The 18789-nt window shown below is 42.4% G+C and overlaps 2 protein-coding genes across 5 annotated transcripts in view; one reads left to right on the top strand and one right to left on the bottom strand.

Moving 5' to 3' along the window:
* Nucleotides 1-803, bottom strand: part of SUGP2 (SURP and G-patch domain containing 2) — a 43573-nt gene extending 42770 nt beyond the window's left edge. The window contains exon 1 of one of the 4 annotated variants that reach the window (XM_063290835.1): nucleotides 753-803. The gene's annotated coding sequence lies outside the window, so the exon portion shown is untranslated. Of the gene's footprint in view, nucleotides 1-292; nucleotides 503-752 lie in introns of those variants that run through there. The other 3 variants (XM_063290838.1, XM_063290837.1, XM_063290834.1) reach the window with 3 other exon arrangements.
* Nucleotides 804-1061: 258 nt separating this feature from the next.
* ARMC6 (armadillo repeat containing 6) lies at nucleotides 1062-16728 on the top strand. Its single transcript, XM_063290843.1, has 8 exons — nucleotides 1062-1207; nucleotides 6165-6308; nucleotides 6908-6990; nucleotides 8485-9055; nucleotides 9531-9676; nucleotides 11695-11826; nucleotides 12742-12879; nucleotides 15464-16728. The coding sequence occupies exons 2-8, from the start codon at nucleotides 6188-6190 to the stop codon at nucleotides 15674-15676; spliced, it is 1404 nt and encodes a 467-aa protein (XP_063146913.1). The 5' UTR covers nucleotides 1062-1207; nucleotides 6165-6187; the 3' UTR covers nucleotides 15677-16728.
* Nucleotides 16729-18789: the final 2061 nt, after the last annotated feature.

The following is an 18789-nucleotide window of genomic DNA, read 5'->3' as shown; positions in this document are numbered from 1 at the left end:
AGACCTCAACGAACAGACCCTACTTTTTAATATTTAGCCTTTGAAATTAGCCACCTGCTGTGGACTGTAAAAGAGCGATTTCTAAACAATCCTCTTAAAGGCAGAGGAGCAGGCCAGGCCGGGTTCTTCTGGTCAGTTGGCCACCCTTTCTGATTAGAGGCGTTTTTCCTCGCCCTCACTGTAGCTCCAACACACACGCATTGGGGCCTAGAAAGAAGAAAGCCTTTTTCTGCAATTTCCCCCCCTCCCCCAAGGCTCCGACTTTTGCTGTTTCTTTACCCCCACACCTTACCAAGCGGCACGGAACAAGAAAACCACCTCGGCAACCTCTAGCATAAAGCAACCTCCATTAAGCAGCGCGAACTTCTGCGCATGCGCCACGCGCCCCTCCCCACTTTCCTGCCTGCATGCGCCGGATCTTCTTCCCAACTGCTCACTGCGGCGGAGGATTTGCACTTTTCCTTTCGCAAGCGCAGAAAACATCGATCAGTTCTAACTCACTCGGACTTGAAGAAAAAAAAAATCCCTTCAACGCGCGCGCACTAAACCCTACCGCGACCCGACTTCGTGGGCATGCGCAACAAGAGGCCCGCTGATGTACACGAAAAGACGCTATCCAAAAACGCATGCGCAAAAAACGCCTCCGTTAGGCTCTACCGCCGCGCATGCGCGAAACACCCTGACTCAAGAAAAATTCGTTCAACATTGTGGAAGAAATGTTTTTTTTAAAAAAATTAAGTTATCTTCCTCACCCGTTTTAAAAAGAAACCAAAGCCGATGGCCTGTCAAACGTGCAGACAATTATTTTCTCAATTTATTTTAACTTTAGCCTACCAAACCTGGCTTGCAAAAATTCGGACAACCATTAGGTGGTAGCAAAGGGACTGAGATCCTCGCTGCCTCCTAATGGTCCGCGGAATTTTGCAGCCCAGCTCTGGGACGCCTACGTTTAACGTCCCTCTCTCCCTTCTCTGGAAACCATGACGAAGTCCTGGCGTGCGCATGCGTAGTTCAAACTCCCTCTCCGTGCGCTGCCATTGGCGAACTCGCTTCCCGTACATCACGTGGCCTGTATTGTATGGTGGCGAGCCGCGGCCAAAAAGAACGTGACGCCGCAGCAGCTGCAGCTCCGCGTCTTTTTGCGCACCGCCGGCTTTTAGATTCCGGGCAGCAGGACGAGTACGGAAAGCGCCGAGGGGCAGAGCAGGTAAGCGAAGGCAGGGCGGTTGGTCTCCTTCGCCTGCCTGGAGACCCAATTTTCGAGGGTCTGTTTGAAAGGTTACCTTTGCTGTTCCTCCGCGAGGACCCTCACGAGAAGGAATACCGTATGCTGGCAGGCGTGCTTTGACTGGAGTTCTTTATTCCAGTCGGAATGGAAAAGAGCCCTGGGCTTAACGTCAAAAGGGTTAAGGCGATTTTTCATTCTACCTGCGATTTCCCTTCTTTTTTTTCCTACCAGACCTGAGTGCTGACCTTGAGATACTGTATTGCATATACTGTACCGTATCCCTTGTTTCCTTTGAAAACCCAATTCTGCTCCTTCCCGTCCCTCATCCTCATAGCCACCTCAGAATCTTCTCTGTTTTGAATCCTCAGATGACTCGTGAAAGAACCCGGGAGGGGTTGCTTCCTCTGCCATAGGGTGATTTGTATTTATTTAGGCTTCATAATTTGATTTTTGTAAGCCCCATGTGGACGAGGACTACTCTACCTTGTATGTCAGATTCCTGACATGGATGGTGGTACGGTGGAAGGGTAGAAATAAAGCATGTTTCGTTTACCAATATAAAGTTGGGTTAGAAAAAAACGAACGAACAGCTATTTAGGTTAATCGTCATGGAGAAAATCTATGTGGTTGCTAAGAGTCGACACCAGCTTGATGGCACATAGTCAGGTTAGGTTACGCATTCCTTAGGAAGTGATATGAATCTGAATTCTGACAAATAAGAGCCCACAAACTTTTATTTCTAAGGAACTATCTTTTGGATCGAGTTTTAGCTCAGATAAGACTTATTTGCTAGGAAAGGTGTAGCAATTTTAGAAGATGTGAGGCTTGCCTTCCACTAACAACGCACTCCTGAAAAACGTTTGCCCAGATGTTCAGGAGATTAACAGCTGTGGTGTACGTCTTTGCAATTTCCTAGTTATTCTTGCGTTTTGTTGTATTTTAAATATTGGTTAAATAGTGGGTTCGGTTAATGAGCAGAGCCTAATATTTCAAACATGTGCCCCCACTATTGCAAGGTAGGTATTTTTATGACATTATGACATCGCATACCATATCTCCAGTTGTTCTAGAGGCTCCCTCTCCCCAGCCCTCAGCAGCAGGCTTTTCTGGAGCTGCAGTGAATAACAGGAGGTAGGGTGAAACTGGATTGATTTGCAAAACCACCATCAGACGCAATACTTTTTAGAATATGTGTTTTTTCATGTTACATTTACTTTATTAAACATAAAATAAATATCCAGTACACAGAGAGGAGAAATCAGTCTGAACACAAGAACAGTTTTAAAAAAATACTGTCAGAGTGGTGTATTGATGGCTTGTCATTTAGATACTATATTCTGATGGATGACCTTGCCTTTTTAACCATAGTAGATGTACGCAATGAGTTTCAGAAGCATTTAATTCCATTTATGAAAGCTGGTCCCAAACCTTAATAAGCAGTTTAAATTATCTGGGTCATCTTTGCAGCTAAATAAATGTAGACTGTTACGATCTGTAAAAATACGGATATATATATTTGGGCCAATGGCTTTGGGGATTGCAGTCCAGTTTATCAGATGCATGAAATGTCTTGCTGAGCTCTATGGGTGTGTGTGTATGTGTGTGTGACTGGAAAGGAGAATCCTAAAAAGTGAAGTCGGAGAAATGAAATGCAGTAAGTACTAGTAATAATAGCTGCATTATTAACATTGGCTATTTACAAAGGCAGCTGATAGTGATAATGCATACATCCTTGCATGGGTAGACTGTCTGTTGAACTATTTCCCATAATTTACAACAAGAATTTTTGTAAGGAATAAAATATATAATATTGGTCCTTGCTAGTATGTGACTGCTCTTCCTTAAAGCCTGAATATGCAACAAGATTGGGACAGAAGTCCTTAATTCCCAGACAGAAGTCCCAGAGTCACTGGTTTGAGATGGGCAGCTATATAAAGTGAATGAATAAATAAACAAATGAATAGATAAATACACAGTATTTTGTTAATAGATGCAAGGTAGATCTGAAGGAAGTGTGTGGGAGCAGCAAAACTGGAAGCTCTCAGTGCTATTTCTGCAAACCATAAAGGTCGTGTTTGGTTGAAATGATACGTTTTCAGCATTACAGCAACCAGTATAATGTTCCAATTTGAACAGCAGCCTATAGATGGGTGATTTTCATTGTAATCCATAGTATAAATGAATGTCTTTCCTTGATTATGTTAAATTATGGATGCAGATCTTTAGTGATGCTAGCATGGTTAATGTTAAGCCATATTTGGGAAGGAAATTTCTAGGATGTTTCCTCTTGCAGGGATGACCTTCTTGGGGCATGCTGCAAAACCAGCTTTGGCATAGCTCAGCATGTCTCTCTTGCACCCTCTTTTTTGGGAGGTTATGCCAGAAAAAGCAGCTCTGAGCTTCTGCAAAGGAAAATCCACTCCATGTTGCCAGAGATAAGCGTTGAAATACAGGTGCTGGGGCAGTTGGGCTGTTTGATTTCTGTAAGAAAAATGCTCTGTGCACATAGTGGGGATATGTAAATGCTCTGGTTTATTTTGAAGTGGGCTAAGGGTCTAAGAATATTTATCTGGATTGTTTTTAGGGTTTGGCTGATTTCATTTATCTTTAATGATTTGGATTAAGATTATTCAGGTATAAATATATATGCTGTATGTATATTGCTTGGTTTTGAGTTTAACATGATTAAGATTATTAAAATTGGTGTATTATCAAGTATAATGGTAGACAATTTATATGTATTTTTAGTCTGATCTTTATTGTAGTAGACAGGAATGTATAGAATAGTAGTAGGAAGGAAATAAATAAATGTTATCTTTGAGGGGGAAGTTGATTAGGAGGTGTGTGTGTGTATATATATATATATTCTTTTTCTTTTAATATAAGGGGATGGAACAGCTGTATTTAGTGATTTTTATAATGTGCCAATGGATCGATTTATAGAAATAATGTGATTTTGGTTTAATATAGAGTAAGGGATTGATTATGGGAAATTATTGTGTATTCTTGCTGTTAAAAGTCGAAAGTCACCTTTTTTTTGTAATTCTAAAAAAATTGTTTCTTCTGTTTCCACACTTCTTTAGTTTTTTCTTTTTTCTTTGTAATTTTTTGTTTTTCTGTAGCTTTTATCTTTGTTTGAAACAATAAAATTCTTATTAAAAAATACAGAGGTGCTCTGCTTCCTTGCATAAACTGAGATCATAGCTCTGTCAAGCCTGATCCTGTTTATTTCTGTCTCTTCTGCTGAAATGAAAGGCCGGCTGCATTGGGCCTTCTCCTTCCCAGCCTTTTCCAGATAGCAGTCATTTGATCAAACTGCAGCAAAAAGAAAAGATGAGGAACTGGGGCCGTTCTTTCAGCACTGATGAAAGATCAGCTTCGCTGATCTCTGTCTACTCCTGAACCGTTTCTTTTCCAGCTGTTCATTCTAAGTACTATTATTTAACTTTCAGAAGTGTTTACCTTATTCCTTTTCTGTCCCCAACCCCTTTTGGCTGTGTTCATATCTTTTCAGATTGAAAGCCAGTGAATAGAATCTTATTTTTATTGATCGTATGCTGGGCCTTCACTGCTTCTGGAAGTGTCTTCTTCAAGTAGAATTTGCCTATCCCATACACATGGCTGGGATTTTGATCCCCTACCCAGAGGTTTAAGGATTGTGGGCCAGGAGGCAGGCCTTCTCAGTCGCAGCCCCTCACTCTGGAATAGCTTCCTCCACCCCGGACTTGAATGGCTCCCTCCCTGCTAACGTTTAGGAAGGCTGTCAAGATAGTTCTTTTTCTGTAGAGCTTTTGGAATAAAGTGCCATATGACCAGGGCTGACTTGGTTTTATATATGTTTTTCGTGGTTTGAGGGTATGGATTTTACTGCTTTTATGAAAATCACCCTAGAATCTCTGCAGGAGGAGAGCTGTCTTAGTCTATGATGGCAAAAAATCTGGAGTCTGGTAGCTCCTTTTCTGACTATCACATTTTATTAAAAGACATAAGCTTTTATGAGCAGCATCTCACCTCATCAGGCGCACCAGGTGGCTAGCCTGGAGTCTCTCATGAAGCAGAGATTGGACTTTAATACCTATTGCATGCAAGCAGATGTGCTCCATTGAGGTTGGGACATTCCATTTATATAGGAAGTTGGGCTGTGTTAAATCTGGACATACATACCTATGTGTTGACTGTGTTCACACAGCATGCTTTACCAGGCTAGATAAAGCCCCAGCAGATACATTCGGAGCATGGTAATCTTGGCTAGTACTAACTTTTGTTGTTGTTTGTCTATTGTGTGAATCCAGAAAAAGGGTTAATTCAGTAACCAGTATGTTGTGTGAATCTGTCCATTGTTTTCTCAGACTAGGCTGGTAGAATTAGTTCTGGAGGCACTGAGGCACCAACAGAGCAGGAATACTGTAGAAATGTTATGATGGTTGGGGGGAGTGTTTGCTTTCCATGCTTGAAAAAAAAAACTGGCATAATAATAGGATTGCCTATATTCCAAGTCCGTCTAGTCCAGTGTCTTGAGCCCATTGTAGTTACCCAATGGTTAAGACATGGATTATGTCTGTTCCCTTCTGATTGCCCCCAACAGCTGATATAGAAAAATAGATTGTGTATGGAGTTTCTGGTATCTAGGGTTGCTAATACCCACAATAAGTATCTCCTCACCTCTAAAAGGCCTGTAAAATAATGAGCATTGCCATAACTTGTGGTGGTGAATTCCACCCGTTCATCATGATTTGTGTGAAAATAGGGTTTATTTTCTTCCTCCACCATTGCATGGCCTTGAATTTTGGCTTTTGGGACAGAGGGGAGAAACTTCTCTATCCATACTTCTCTGTTCATAATTTCCTGGCTTAATTTACTTTACTTAATTTACTTAACTGCCAATCTCCTTTTATTTATTTTTTTTAAATTGTGTGTGTGTGTGTCTTATTTGCAGGCTGCAGGAGTGGGCCAAACAATATGGCAGCCAAGCGGATTACCCAGGAGACATTTGATGATGTGGTACAGGAAAATATCATTGAGTTTGGAATGGATCCGGAAGAGGCAGTGAATGAAGCCATCCAGCAGTTTGAATCTCAAGGTATGGCATGAAGGATGGGAATATCAACCTACATGAAATGTCATCTTTTCAGACTTAGGCATGAATTCCAACAATCGTCTTAGCTTCCCGAGAAAATTGGTGTGGCTTATGGCAATCAGAACTGCAAGACTAGAGGAAAAAAATCCCAAATAAATGATCTGAATTTTATTCTTAAAATAAATATTGATAAATATCAAAATGTTATTGTGAGAACCTGATGGCGTATAACCATTCCCAAAGATGCTGGGAAAGTAGTTCCATAAATTTGGGCATCACCTCACAAAAGATATCTGCCTTGCACGTATAGTCACCCCAAAGAGAAAATAAGTTACCAATTGATAATACTGAGTATCTTAATTGTCAGGAAGTTCCCGTGTGAGATTTTTCATGTGGTGGACAAGTTTTCTTAAAAAAAAAAAAAAGGCTTTTGCCCTTCATGGTCAATCTTCACTACAGCTTTTAATCAGGTTGAGATTTTGGCTAGCCTTATGGGACCTAGAATCCAGTATATCTAGAGGATACCAGCTTGGGGGTGGCTGCAATAAGAAAATTACTCTGGAAGTGCTCAGTCTGATACACCATTTTTGTCTCTCCTTCAGGTGTAGATTTAAGTAATATAGTAAAGATGGTACCCAGTCCAGCTTCTGAGAATGGTCAAGAACAGAAGCACGTGGTTTTACAGGTGAGTGAGATAATGCTGTTCAGGAAAGGGCTAAGGACTGTCCACCAGATCCAATCCATAGGTTTAGCTAACTCATCATCCTGTTTCCAGGTAGATCAACGCAGATGGCTCTAGGAACTCACAAACATAGCACTATGGATAGAGTTTTTCTTTCATTTATAGCTTGCCCACTAGCAGCTAGATCTTGGTAGAAAACTGCCTTGGAATGTAGAAGCTACATGAGCTAGCCTTCTTTCACCTGATATTCTCCAAATTGTCGTGGGGGCACAGTTCTTGGACTGGGGCCACTTGGTAGTCTTGTGAAATAAGTTGTGGGTCCCTGTGGATAAGACAAAAATCCAAAGTATACCCCATCTGCCTTGTCTTGGTAACTTCCCCCAGTCTTTAAACCACCAGGGCTTCATCCGTGCAGTCCAAAGGATTGGAATGGGCTCACTCCCATCTTCAAGATGAGAAGAAAGTATGTCAATCTGAAAGGTGTTGTCCCCACAGTGTTTCACATGCTGGCCGCCAGAGCTGTTGCCCTCACAGGAGGGCAGTGCGGTCGCTATTACTGCTGCTGTCAGGGAGCAGTGACAGTGTTCCTCAGCAATCACAGAGGTGAAAGGGACAGGGCACCCGGCAGCGGAGCAGAAGGATCTGCACTTGGCCTGAGGAAGGCTGGCAAAGTGAAAGCTTTGTGGAGTTGTGCGTAATTTCAGGGCACGGAGTGTATGGAATCTGGAATGATGGGAGTTGTATTTCAGCACTTCAAGAGGACATCTGCTTGGGGAAGGCTGCATTGAGCTATTAGAAGAATTCCCCTGGCTGGATTCATTCAAGCCTTTCTCATTCTTGGGGAGCTCCAGATGTGTGATCTTCCAACTTGCATCATTCTCAGCGAAGGCCAGTGATTTGATCCATGCAGCTAGGAGGAGCTTAAGTCGGGGAAGGCTTATCTAGTCCTATGTTCTTTTCCCTGATAAAGCTAGATGAGTCTGGGCTCTCACAGGCACAATATAGACAATAACTCGCCATTCTGGTTTGCACCCAGCACTTGCTTTCCCCTCCGGAAGCAAATGGCTCTAACCATAAAGATCCAGTGTAGTATTGACGTTCCTTATCCATTTTCATACGTATGCTGCTTATATAATTATTTACAGTATTTATTTTTCCAGGCAGATCCCATAAAGCAGGCTGCATAAGATCAGTAAAATAATAAGCAGTATTAAAATATCTACAGTTAAAAAAATGGCAAAGCGTAGAATATTTTAAAAGCCTCTTTAAAAATCCTGGGGTTTAAAGAAAAATAGAGAAGTGTGCTGGGGAGAAAACATGCAAAACATGGAGAAAAAAGGTGCAAATTAACAGAAGGGATTGAAGCCACTGCCATCTGTTTATCCTCCAATTTTGGAAAGGATTTTAGATGTTCTCCAAATGACAGCAGAATTGCGGAGGAGGAAGATGCAGTACAGAGAATAAAGCAAGATTCCACCTTTTTTTTTTCTTCCATAGATATTGGACTGTCTCCAGAAAGCAGTCATTGATGCTGATTCAAGCAAGGTGGACGAATCTTTGGTGAACTTTGCCAGGCAGTGCAGACAGGAGCTGTCAGTCCGTTACCTGGCTGGCCAGAAGGGTGCTTACCCTGCAGTTCTGGCTGCTTGTCGGCTGGCATCGGAAGACCGATGCTCCCTTTTGAAAGCCCTCCAAGCCCTCTCTGCCCTCCTGGATGGTCAGCCTGACCTCCTCGATGTGCCTGGTCAGGAGCTGCTGCTGCGAGTGCTACAGGAGAGCCGAGATGATGCTGACCTGACTTTGGCTGGGGTCCGTTGCATCCGATATGCCTGCCTGAAACATGAACAGAATCGGCAGGATCTTGTGAAAGGGGGCATCCTTGCACTACTGGCTGAAGCTATAGTCCGACACGGGGACCGGGCAGACGTGGTCCGGGAGGCCTGTTCTGGGCTCCGCATCATGACCTTTGATGATGACATCCGGGTGCCGTTTGGCCATGCCCACGACCATGCCAGGATGATTGTGGCTGAGCATAATGGCTTGGGAATCCTGATAGAGGCAGCCAAAGGTAACAGCATCTCCCTGCTCACGTGCTCTCTCCCTCTCTTTATTTATTTATTTATGCTGCAGGGCAGGGGCACAAAGTGCATAATGTAGGCCCGCTATTTTTCTTTCTGTATGGCTTCCTTTCCCTCCTTAGGCTGCTTTTTGCAAATTGCTAAGAGGGCAAACAACCCTCACCTTCCCTCCAGCCATGAGAAATTTTATTTAGTTGGGCATGTTTAGCTTCTACCTCCAAACTGTTGGACAGATCTACACCACCCTTTATTTATATCAATTTTTTAATGCTACCATTCGGTTCCATGTATAGCTCCTAAAACCACAGGGGCTAAAAGGTGAGTTTTATTTGTATTTGTTAATGAGCACTTCGGGGACCTGAATTCTGAAGCCCTTCCCATCTTCCATGCTTTATTGGCACTTCTGTGGAATTGTATTGTACAGGCAACCCTGCTAATGCTTTGTCTTTTTTCTCTCCTGCCCAGCCTTCACTGATGACTGTAGTGTCTTGAGTGAAATCTGTGCCACTCTGGCACGCCTGTCTGTTCGGAATGAGTTCTGCCAGGAGATCATGGACCTTGGAGGCTTAAACTTCATAGTGGCGCTGTTGGCGGACTGCATTGACCACCAGGTAATAAGAACATTGATAGACCTCATGTACTGCGTCAGACTATTTTGTTTCTTTAGCCCAGTGTTGTGAACTGTAATGGCCAGTAGTTATCCTGGTCTTCAAACAGAGGAGGATCTTTGCTGCATAATAAACTCTGCCTATGGCTCAGGTGCAGGCAATGATGTGGTTCTCGGGGACCTAACTGTCAGCTTTCACCCAAGTCTTTGAGATGCCTCATTATTCTTTTTGTTTGTTTTAGCAATGAGGGATTAGAAACTTGTTCCTGTTAGTCTCTGAGCTTGGCATTCTTTAGGTTTCAGTTGCTTTTTCCATGTCTCTAACCATTAAATCTCTAAGAAGTCTCTTAGCAATCAAGGTGTATATATGTAGTACATTTCCCTCTCCTGCACTGTAAACCTCCTTATAAATACATGGGCATGAGCATTAAACTGATTTGAACGCAGAGCAGTTCAACTGGTATATAGCTTCTGGGCTTGCTGTATCTGTATGTGTGTGAAAGAGAGACTGAAGGATACAAAGATATATCAATAAATTGACTTGCCTAGCAAATGCAGAGCTGCGAGCCAATTCCTGTCTTGAATAGCTTTAGATAACTTCTCCACCTTTGCATCACAGTGTCTGAAGTGCCAACGCAGGTCTAACTGACCTCACAGCTACTAAACAAGCCAAACGCTTGACACCTCATTTTACTTGCCTGGAGAACTGCCAATCTGCCATCCCATGCTAAGCTCTGTAGAGCTGACTCCTAAAGTGATACCTATAAATTGCAGTGGCTGAGGTCATTCTGTTGCCTGTTTCTTTATTCTTATTGGTTCTCATTTTTCACCCTGGAAAGGGCAAGCATCTCAGCTATCAGCACATCAAAAAGCAGCCCACCCAACTCATCTGTGTTTATGTGACTAGGGTTGCCAGCTAACCAGAAAGAAATTGGTTTGTTTCGCTTGTTTGCTGGGCAGGAGTGAACAAGGGAGTTTGGAAGAGTCTGGTAACTATTACCTCTGATTTAACGGACCCCCGTTTAGTGGACTTTGCATGCAGTGGGCCAGATCTCTGTCCAGTCATCCCCCCAAAATGATGGACATTCTCTTGCATTTGAAGCAATCCACATAAATTTAAATTAATCTCTGGCAATTAATGTCCTTTGTGTAATGACATCATCATAAAACAATGCAATTCACATTATTATGCAGAATTATGTAAACTGATGCAAATTATGTATTTTGTATTTGATAGACAATTGGGAATATCAGAACCCCCTCCCTCCAATTAGTCTCTTAAACTGAGATTTTCCTGAACTACTTAATGGCTTACTCTCAAAGGCATAGCTTACAATGCACAGCTGAAAAAGTTAGGAGCTTTGTACATGACATTTCACATCACCTTTCAGCTACTTCCTTGGTTCCAGTTGTGCAGTATTATGGCCCAAGAGGATGTTTGAGGAAAACTATGGGAGGGAACTGTTTCTATTTGTCAGGAAAACTTTGTTCAGGTACATTTGGTGCCTGATAAGATCCAGTGTGCATGTTTGCAATTTTCATATATTTGGTCTGTTACTGCAGTTAGGTAGAAACATAGGTTAAAAACAAACCACCTTTTTTTCCTGCTACTCCCCCCGCCCCTTTTAATTTTTCCTCTGGATTTTTGTTTGAGAAAGAGTTCTTGGCAATGTGAAAGTTCTCTAGTACAGCTACTGCCTCAGAATGGACATTGGATTATCTTTTCGTTCAAGGTTAACAGGGGTGCCTTGGCTGTCTATTCTCAGCAAGGTTTAATGGCTTTGTCTAATACATATATGGCATAAAGCCCAAAAAAGATTTGTTCAACATTACTTGCAATATTTCTTTTTATATTTATTTTGATAAACATGGATGCTGCTGTTTAAAACTCCCAGCTCCTGCTGGCTGGGGAATTCTGGGAGTTGACGTCCACACATCTTCAAGCTGCCAAGGTTGAGAAACACTGCTCTAATGTATATTCTGGGTTTCTTGAGGCCTCTAACATTCCGCTGCAAATTGTAGGAGCTGGTGAAGCAGGTGCTCAGTGCCATCCGGGCCATTGCGGGTAATGATGATGTGAAAGATGCCATTGTCAATGCAGGAGGGACGGATCTCATTGTTTTGGCCATGAGCCGCCATCTTGGCAACGCACAGGTAGGTTGAGAACCTGGAATGTTTGCACTCAGAGAAAGTAGCTCGGTTTCAAGTGGTCTAATTGGCTACTCTTAGCTCTGTTCCTTTTCTTGGCATCTCTGCTGGTGCTGGTAGCAGACCCACTGCTTGCAATCAAATCCATCTGTTGCAAAACCAACAGGAATAACTCCCCTGTTTTCTTTCTCAGTGGGAAAACAGTGATAATCTGATATTTCCATTTAGGTTAAAGCAAAAAACAAAAACAAGCAACTCCAGGAAAGGCATCTGGGAAACTGAATTTGAACTCTTGATAAGGTTGTGTATTCATCTGGTAATGAATGTAAAACTGATTTCAATAGGAACTATTTGCTTAGTTTGCTTTTTTTTCAATGCAACAAATGGTAAGAATAATAAATGGATGTAAACTGGGTTCATTTCTGTAACACATTCATGCTCATTTCCCTCTCAGGAGTTGTGTTTCCTTTCCTTGGAATCAACTCATATCCCTCTTTGATGGGATGACAGCAACCACAATTGAGATAAAAGGAAGATGACAAATGTAACAGAAGGAATAAAGAAAAAGAAAGAAGCCTTGAGGGATGAAAATGTGTGACATTGCAAGGGGGAAAAAAGCTGCATATCTTTCACACTGAGTTGAAGAGAGTATAGCAATAGGCCTGTAATAGTCTACGGAATTAAAACATATATCAGATATAATTCATGATAAATTCCAAGCTCAAGCCCAAGTAGTTGGCGTAGCATGATACTTGAGATACCCCTCACCCACTGCATGAATGGCTTAGACCATCCTGGCTTGCTCCTATCCATGTTTAAAAGGTCTTGGCTTAGCACGTGTGTTTGCTCAGGCATTGAATATTTCAGTATTTGGAAGCTGGGTATGATTTTGCTAACGGCTCTACTGCTCCCCACTGCCAGGTGTGTGAACAGAGTTGTGCGGCATTGTGTATGCTAGCGTTGCGCAAGCCAGAGAACTGCCGAGTCATCATGGAAGGTGGTGGGGCCTTGGCAGCTCTGCAGGCCATGAAGACGCATCCCCGGGAAGTTGCCGTGCAGGTGATGTCCTTATTCCCATACCAGAACCCCAGTTCCTTCAATGCTTTTTTGCCAGTCCAAAAGCAAAACAATGGAGGCAGGGCTCCTTTGGCAAAACGAAACCTTTGAGGAAAACCATACTACGGAACTGATCTGTAACTATGGCAACGGTCTGATTTCTATCTAAGTTCATAGAAATGTGGGGGTGGAAGCTGTCTTCCTGTTTTTCCCATGAAACGCATTCCTGTTTTCCTTCCTCATTTCCAGAGAACTGCCAAATAACTTTCCTGGGGTTTGGGAGTTTATGTTAGGACGAGGTGGCACCTGGCTTTCTTTCTGTTGGGCCTCCCATTGTCACCGTGCAGCCTTTCTGGCTATCCTGTTTCCACGTCTGAGAAAGTCTCGTGGAAGGACTGACTGTCTCTGGGGGTGGATGTGAGAGATGCTGGGCTGCAGATAGTCTGAGATTGTGAAAGGAAAGAGAAGATACCAGCTAATTCCTCTTGACCACTGGATAATAGCAAGAACCCTGTGTCCTTCCTCTAACAATTTCACTGCATTTTTTTTTCTTGTGAAAATCAACATTTAAACGTAATTTTTTTAATGTTTAAAATGTGTTTATTTGTTTATTTGCTGAGCTTATAGGCTATTCCATTCTGAACCCTGGGAGGCTGACATACCTTGTTCTATCAGTAAGATTGAAAATATAAATAAACAAACACTTACTGTCCCCTGGGAACAAAATAAGAATTCTATTTAAATAAACCCCCAGACTGCAAGAAAACAATTCTGAACATACCTATCACAAACCTGTGGGAAAATCCAGGTTTAATGCCCTTTCAAAAACCCAGCAGGGATAGGGCATGTATTTTCCATAATTAAACAAGGGTGATAAAAATGCAGACTAAATGTTCGGAATGTGAATAATACCTAGTACTCATTAAATCATTTTTATATGGTCCTCTTATGACTAAAGCCTCTTAGATCTAGTCCGTTCCTTTGGCAGGATAGACTAGGTTTGTAGATTGCACTAACCATAATAGAAGAGCCTGTTTGGTCTAGTGGTTAAGTCACCAAGCTAGAAACCGGGAGACCGTGAGTTCTAGTCCAGCCTTAGGCACAAAGCCAGCTGGGTGACCTTGGGCCAGTCCCTCTCTCTCAGCCCTAAGAAGGAGGCAATGGTAAATCACTTCTGAAAATCTTGCCAAGAAAACTGCAGGGACTTGTCCAGGCAGCCTCCAAGAATCAGACACAATTGAGCAGATTGAAAAAAATATGGTCCTTATCAAAAAACTCTCAGGGGGGCTTATTTGTGATATAAAAGCAGTACCTTCCCTCAGGAAAGATAAAAAAATAAAAGTAATTGGTGTATCTTGCAACACGTCCTAAAATCATCACAAAAGATCTATCTGTTGGGGAAATTAATTTCAGTCCTGGAAATTTGGGGTAACGTGATGGTTGGGTATGTGAACTATCAGTTTAAAGTGTGGCAATATGGAGGACCTCCTACCAGTTTATATCCTTAAGGGGGTAAGAAACTGAGGGGAGATGGATTTGCCAGGGAAGGGTTGACATACCACAGATACGTTATAGAATATGAGTTACTAATACTCGTTTTATGGTATAAGCTATGAGAGTAATCAAACGAAGTCGACATGAACTGTAATAGTAAGGGAACCTGCATACAAGTCATTTAAAATTGTTTAATAAAAGTTAGAATCCTGGCTTAAAAATTAAAAAAGGACTGTGCTGTTCTGTATCTTCCCTGCGTTCCACCAACTTGCATTACCTCAGATAAAGGTGAAGAAATAAAGGAGGAACAAGAAATTCCAAACAGGAAAGGGTTTGGTGGTAGCATCAAAACCAGTAGATCCTTTAGAGCAGTGTTTCTCAACCTTAGCAATTTTAACATGTGTGGACTTCAACTCCCAGAATCCCCTAGCCAGCAAGGCTGGCTGGGGAATTCTGGGAAATTCTGGGAGTTGAAGTCCACACATCTTAAAAGTTGACAAGGTTAATAAACACTGCTTTAGGGGATCCCTAGGTTAATGGGATCAGTCTTTCATGTTGAAGCAAAAAAAGAAAGAAAAAAACAGGAAGGATATGCAACAGGTCATTGCAGGAATTCTGCTATTAGACATGGAGGGTTTAAGCTTTATTTTTTGGGTGGGAAGAGATTTGGAGAATGAGAGGAGGGTAGAAAAAAGCAGGGCTAGACATGGGTCTACAGCTAGATTCCCAGATGGCTTGTAGTAGATTATCAAGGCCTGAGCAGTGACAATGCCTCCTTGACTTTGTAGGTACGTGGACACAGCCATGTAATTTTCTTGGCAATAATACAGAAGGAGTTTGCAATGGAAACATTTTAATAATAAAGATTGATTGATTGCCCTGGAAGGAACGTCTCTGGAGAGTACCAAGCTGAAAAGGCCCTTATAGAAAAAAGACCAACTTTGCAGGGAGAACCTGTTACATGGAATTTTAGGGTAACCTACTAGGAGTGCCTGAGTTTTTAACACAACAAGCCACCACCCCTATTATAAAGGAAAGTTTATAGACTGTTAGTCCTGGATGATCATGTCTGTCTCCTTTCTTTTCTCTCCAGAAGCAAGCTTGCATGCTGATTCGCAATTTGGTCTCGCATACTCAGGACTTCTCCCAACCCATCCTGGAGATGGGAGCTGAAAACTTGATCACCGAAGCACGGGCAGCCCATCGGGACTGTGATGACGTGGCCAAAGCTGCCTTGAGGGACCTGGGCTGCAAGGTGGAGTTGCGGGAACTCTGGACCGGCCAGAAAGGAGGCCTGGCACGTTGAAGTCTTGGACCCCTCCATTGGGCAGCACCTGTGGATGTGGAGTAGGAGAGGGAAGCGAAGACTGGAATAAATCCAGACCGAGCAGTTGAGGAGGGAGAGTGTATTGATACCTCTGGAAACGGGTAGGACTTAGTTGCTGCAGCAGGAGACATGTGCTCTCTGCCATACTCTCTCGCACTCAGCTTCTGGCCCAGGGTCCCTTTTTGCTGTGATTTCTTGTCAGCCGTGCCCATGAACCAGCCCTCCTCTTGGAAATAGGGTGGCAGTGCTGTTGCAACAGTGCCGCCATGCAGCAACGCCACGATGTTCAGGAAAGGGATATGCCTGCAGTGTGTGTACTAAACACTAGCTTCTGTACAAATTGTCTCAACGATTTTAGCAAAAAAAAAAAAAAAAAAAGAGGGTGGGAGAGCAGGTGGTGGGACCCACATTTTGCTTCTGTCTCTGAACACTTCCCTCTCCTGCACTGCAGGTCTGTTACTCAACTAGGCCTCTGTTACTATGACAACAGCTAGGCATACTAGCTTCCTGCTGTAATGCTTCCATTTGTTTGAATGTGCTGCCTGCAATCCTGGTCTACTTTTTGTCCTTAGCCATTCCAGTTGTTTCCTTGGGTCATCATGCTGTTAAAACTAGTGCATGCTGCCTTTTTATTTTCCTCTAATTGTCAACTGGTTAGGGGCAAAAGTGAGGTTAACTAGTGTGGGATCCTAGCATTGTGCACTCTGAAAATCTCTGCATTCCCTTTGAATATGTATTGAAATGAAATTTCTAGCCTGTGGGGGCTGTGGTTTGTGTGCACTCCAAGAAGTCAGAAAGGAAGAATGATCTCTCTTTTTTTTTATTTCCTGCCTTTCGGTCTTCCTGCCTGCCTCTCCCTGTGATTTGTAAAATCCAGGATGAGTTAGTTCTCCAAAATGGGACTGTTTGAATAAACCAGTGTAATTCATGCAAACTGCAGTTTTGGCTTTCCTTGATGCAGAGTTTGGGATGCCTGTGCAAAAATTGCCATATATGATATATAAAAATATACACAGCCCCATTTGTAGCTACGTTGCTTCTACTGTGTCCTGACATTGATGAAAACTTTATTTATTTATTTATTTTGCTCATAAATGTCACATTATTTAATCAGACAGAATGGTTATAGCCCAATATTGCCTACTCGGACAGTGATTTTCTAGGTTCTCAAGTAGAGAAAAGTCTTTCCTATTGCCTATTCCCTGATCCTCATTAATTGGTGATGTGTAGGGTCATTCCTTCTGCAAGGAAAGAAAGGCTATAAAAGGAATTATATTCCTTTTCCTAAAGATCACCATCTTCCCAGTTCTAATCAAAGGCCTGATTTAAAAAGGAAAGAGTCTTTCATCTGCTGTAACTAGGTCAGTATTATTTATTCTGGCAGTTCATTCTCCAGCAGGCTTCCAGTGGCTCTTCTGTATCTATTGCCTGATCCCTTTAACTGGAAAATGCAGGGCTTCAGCATGGAGCTTTCCTGTAATCCTTTTCTGAAATCAGGCTTGGCAGGAATCATTGTGTGAGCATAGTCAATAGCACAAGGTCTGCTAGCATCATCCAAGTGTGTAATTTACCTTTTTTTTTTTTTTTGTCTTTGCGGAGTGATTGGCTCCAGTTCTGATACGCCAGAGTGTATGGAGGTACTGCAAAACAATCAGGGATGGGTCAGGATCCTGGTTCCTTTCCTTTCCCATGGCTGATATACTGACCTATTTTTAGGAGAGCCTTTGACAAATTTTGATGATTCCAAAGGAGGGTGTATTTGTCATCTTTGAATGGGGAATGTCTAGTTCTGGAATTTTGAGAGTAAGTTATGGACACTTACAAAATGGCTTCCAGAGAGGGGTGTGGGGAGCTTGTCTATTCGGCATATGCCCATTTACCAGAAGGCAAACTGGTGAACTTGCTGGCTGCCATTCCTTCTATTCCCCCTCTCTAGTTCCACAAGGTATCTGCCACCATACCTTAGCTTTATGCTTTCTCCTGGCAAGGGCAAAGAGTTGAATTGCATCTCCCAGTCTTTTTTAAATTATCTGTAGGGCCCATATGTTGTCTTGTCCATAAGGATAATGCTGGAAACTGGGGCTTTGCAGCATTAAGAAAAATGGGTATGGAAGGGTACCCAGTGAGTGCTGAAGATGTTCTTTGACCCACACCTTGTTGGCATCACATGGGAGAGTCTAGCCATAGGCTGTGTAGTCTGGAGGACACACTTCAGCTGATAGAGTTTGGGCAGGTCAGTTCTAGAAAGTAGATAGAAAACCAAACTTTTTCTCCACTTGGAAGATTCACAAAAGGCTTTCCAGATGTTCTTGGTTTTATCAAATGTTATCACTGGAATTACTGGGACATTCTGTAAAGATTGGCCCAGAGCAAGTAAACCCTTGCCCTCTAATAGCCTCAAGATGTGCTTGTTGTTTATTTTGGAAGGCCTCTAAATAGGTCTCCTTGGCTATTGTTCATATTGCAGGCTTAAAGCAGTTTACTTAGAATTAATTAAGTGAGCATCTTAATTAACTCCATTTTCTACATTTATACAACACACTGAAACATAAATGAACCACATAGACTGAGTTTGCTCAGCAGGCAGGCAAACATGTGGCTGACTAATTTGTAATACTGTGCCATGCAGCCCAAGTGCACATCTGGGTAAAAATGTTATTTCTGAGTGAAGAATGGTCCTTTCATCGGGATGAAACACGTTGTGTTGTGCTGAGAACTGGATCTGAAGGGCAATTGAAGGGTTGTAGCTCTGTAATCCTAGAAAAATATGTAGTTTACAGTGTTCCCATATATATTCCAAATTAGAGCCTGCTCTTCAAATCTGTATTTTGCACTGCCCTAATGCTAGCAAACACCATCTTAAAACAGATCTTGAAACAGAGCTCTCTTGTAGGGTAAAAAGAAGGGGTGGGATTTTAAAAAAATTAATGTAGTATGCCATGTGCAGTTTTGATAAGCATTTCTCTAAAGAATAATGTTTACACAAATGCTACCCAACTGTTCAGGGCCCCCATCTAGCCAACCTATTTTTTAATGTGATTCATCTAACTTAGGTCCCTCCAGACATTGTAGAAAGGCATCAGTCCCTGCCA

The sequence above is a fragment of the Candoia aspera genome, chromosome 1 (assembly GCF_035149785.1).
Source record: "Candoia aspera isolate rCanAsp1 chromosome 1, rCanAsp1.hap2, whole genome shotgun sequence".
NCBI lineage: Eukaryota > Metazoa > Chordata > Lepidosauria > Squamata > Boidae > Candoia > Candoia aspera.
This window is presented reverse-complemented; position numbering and strand designations above follow the sequence as displayed.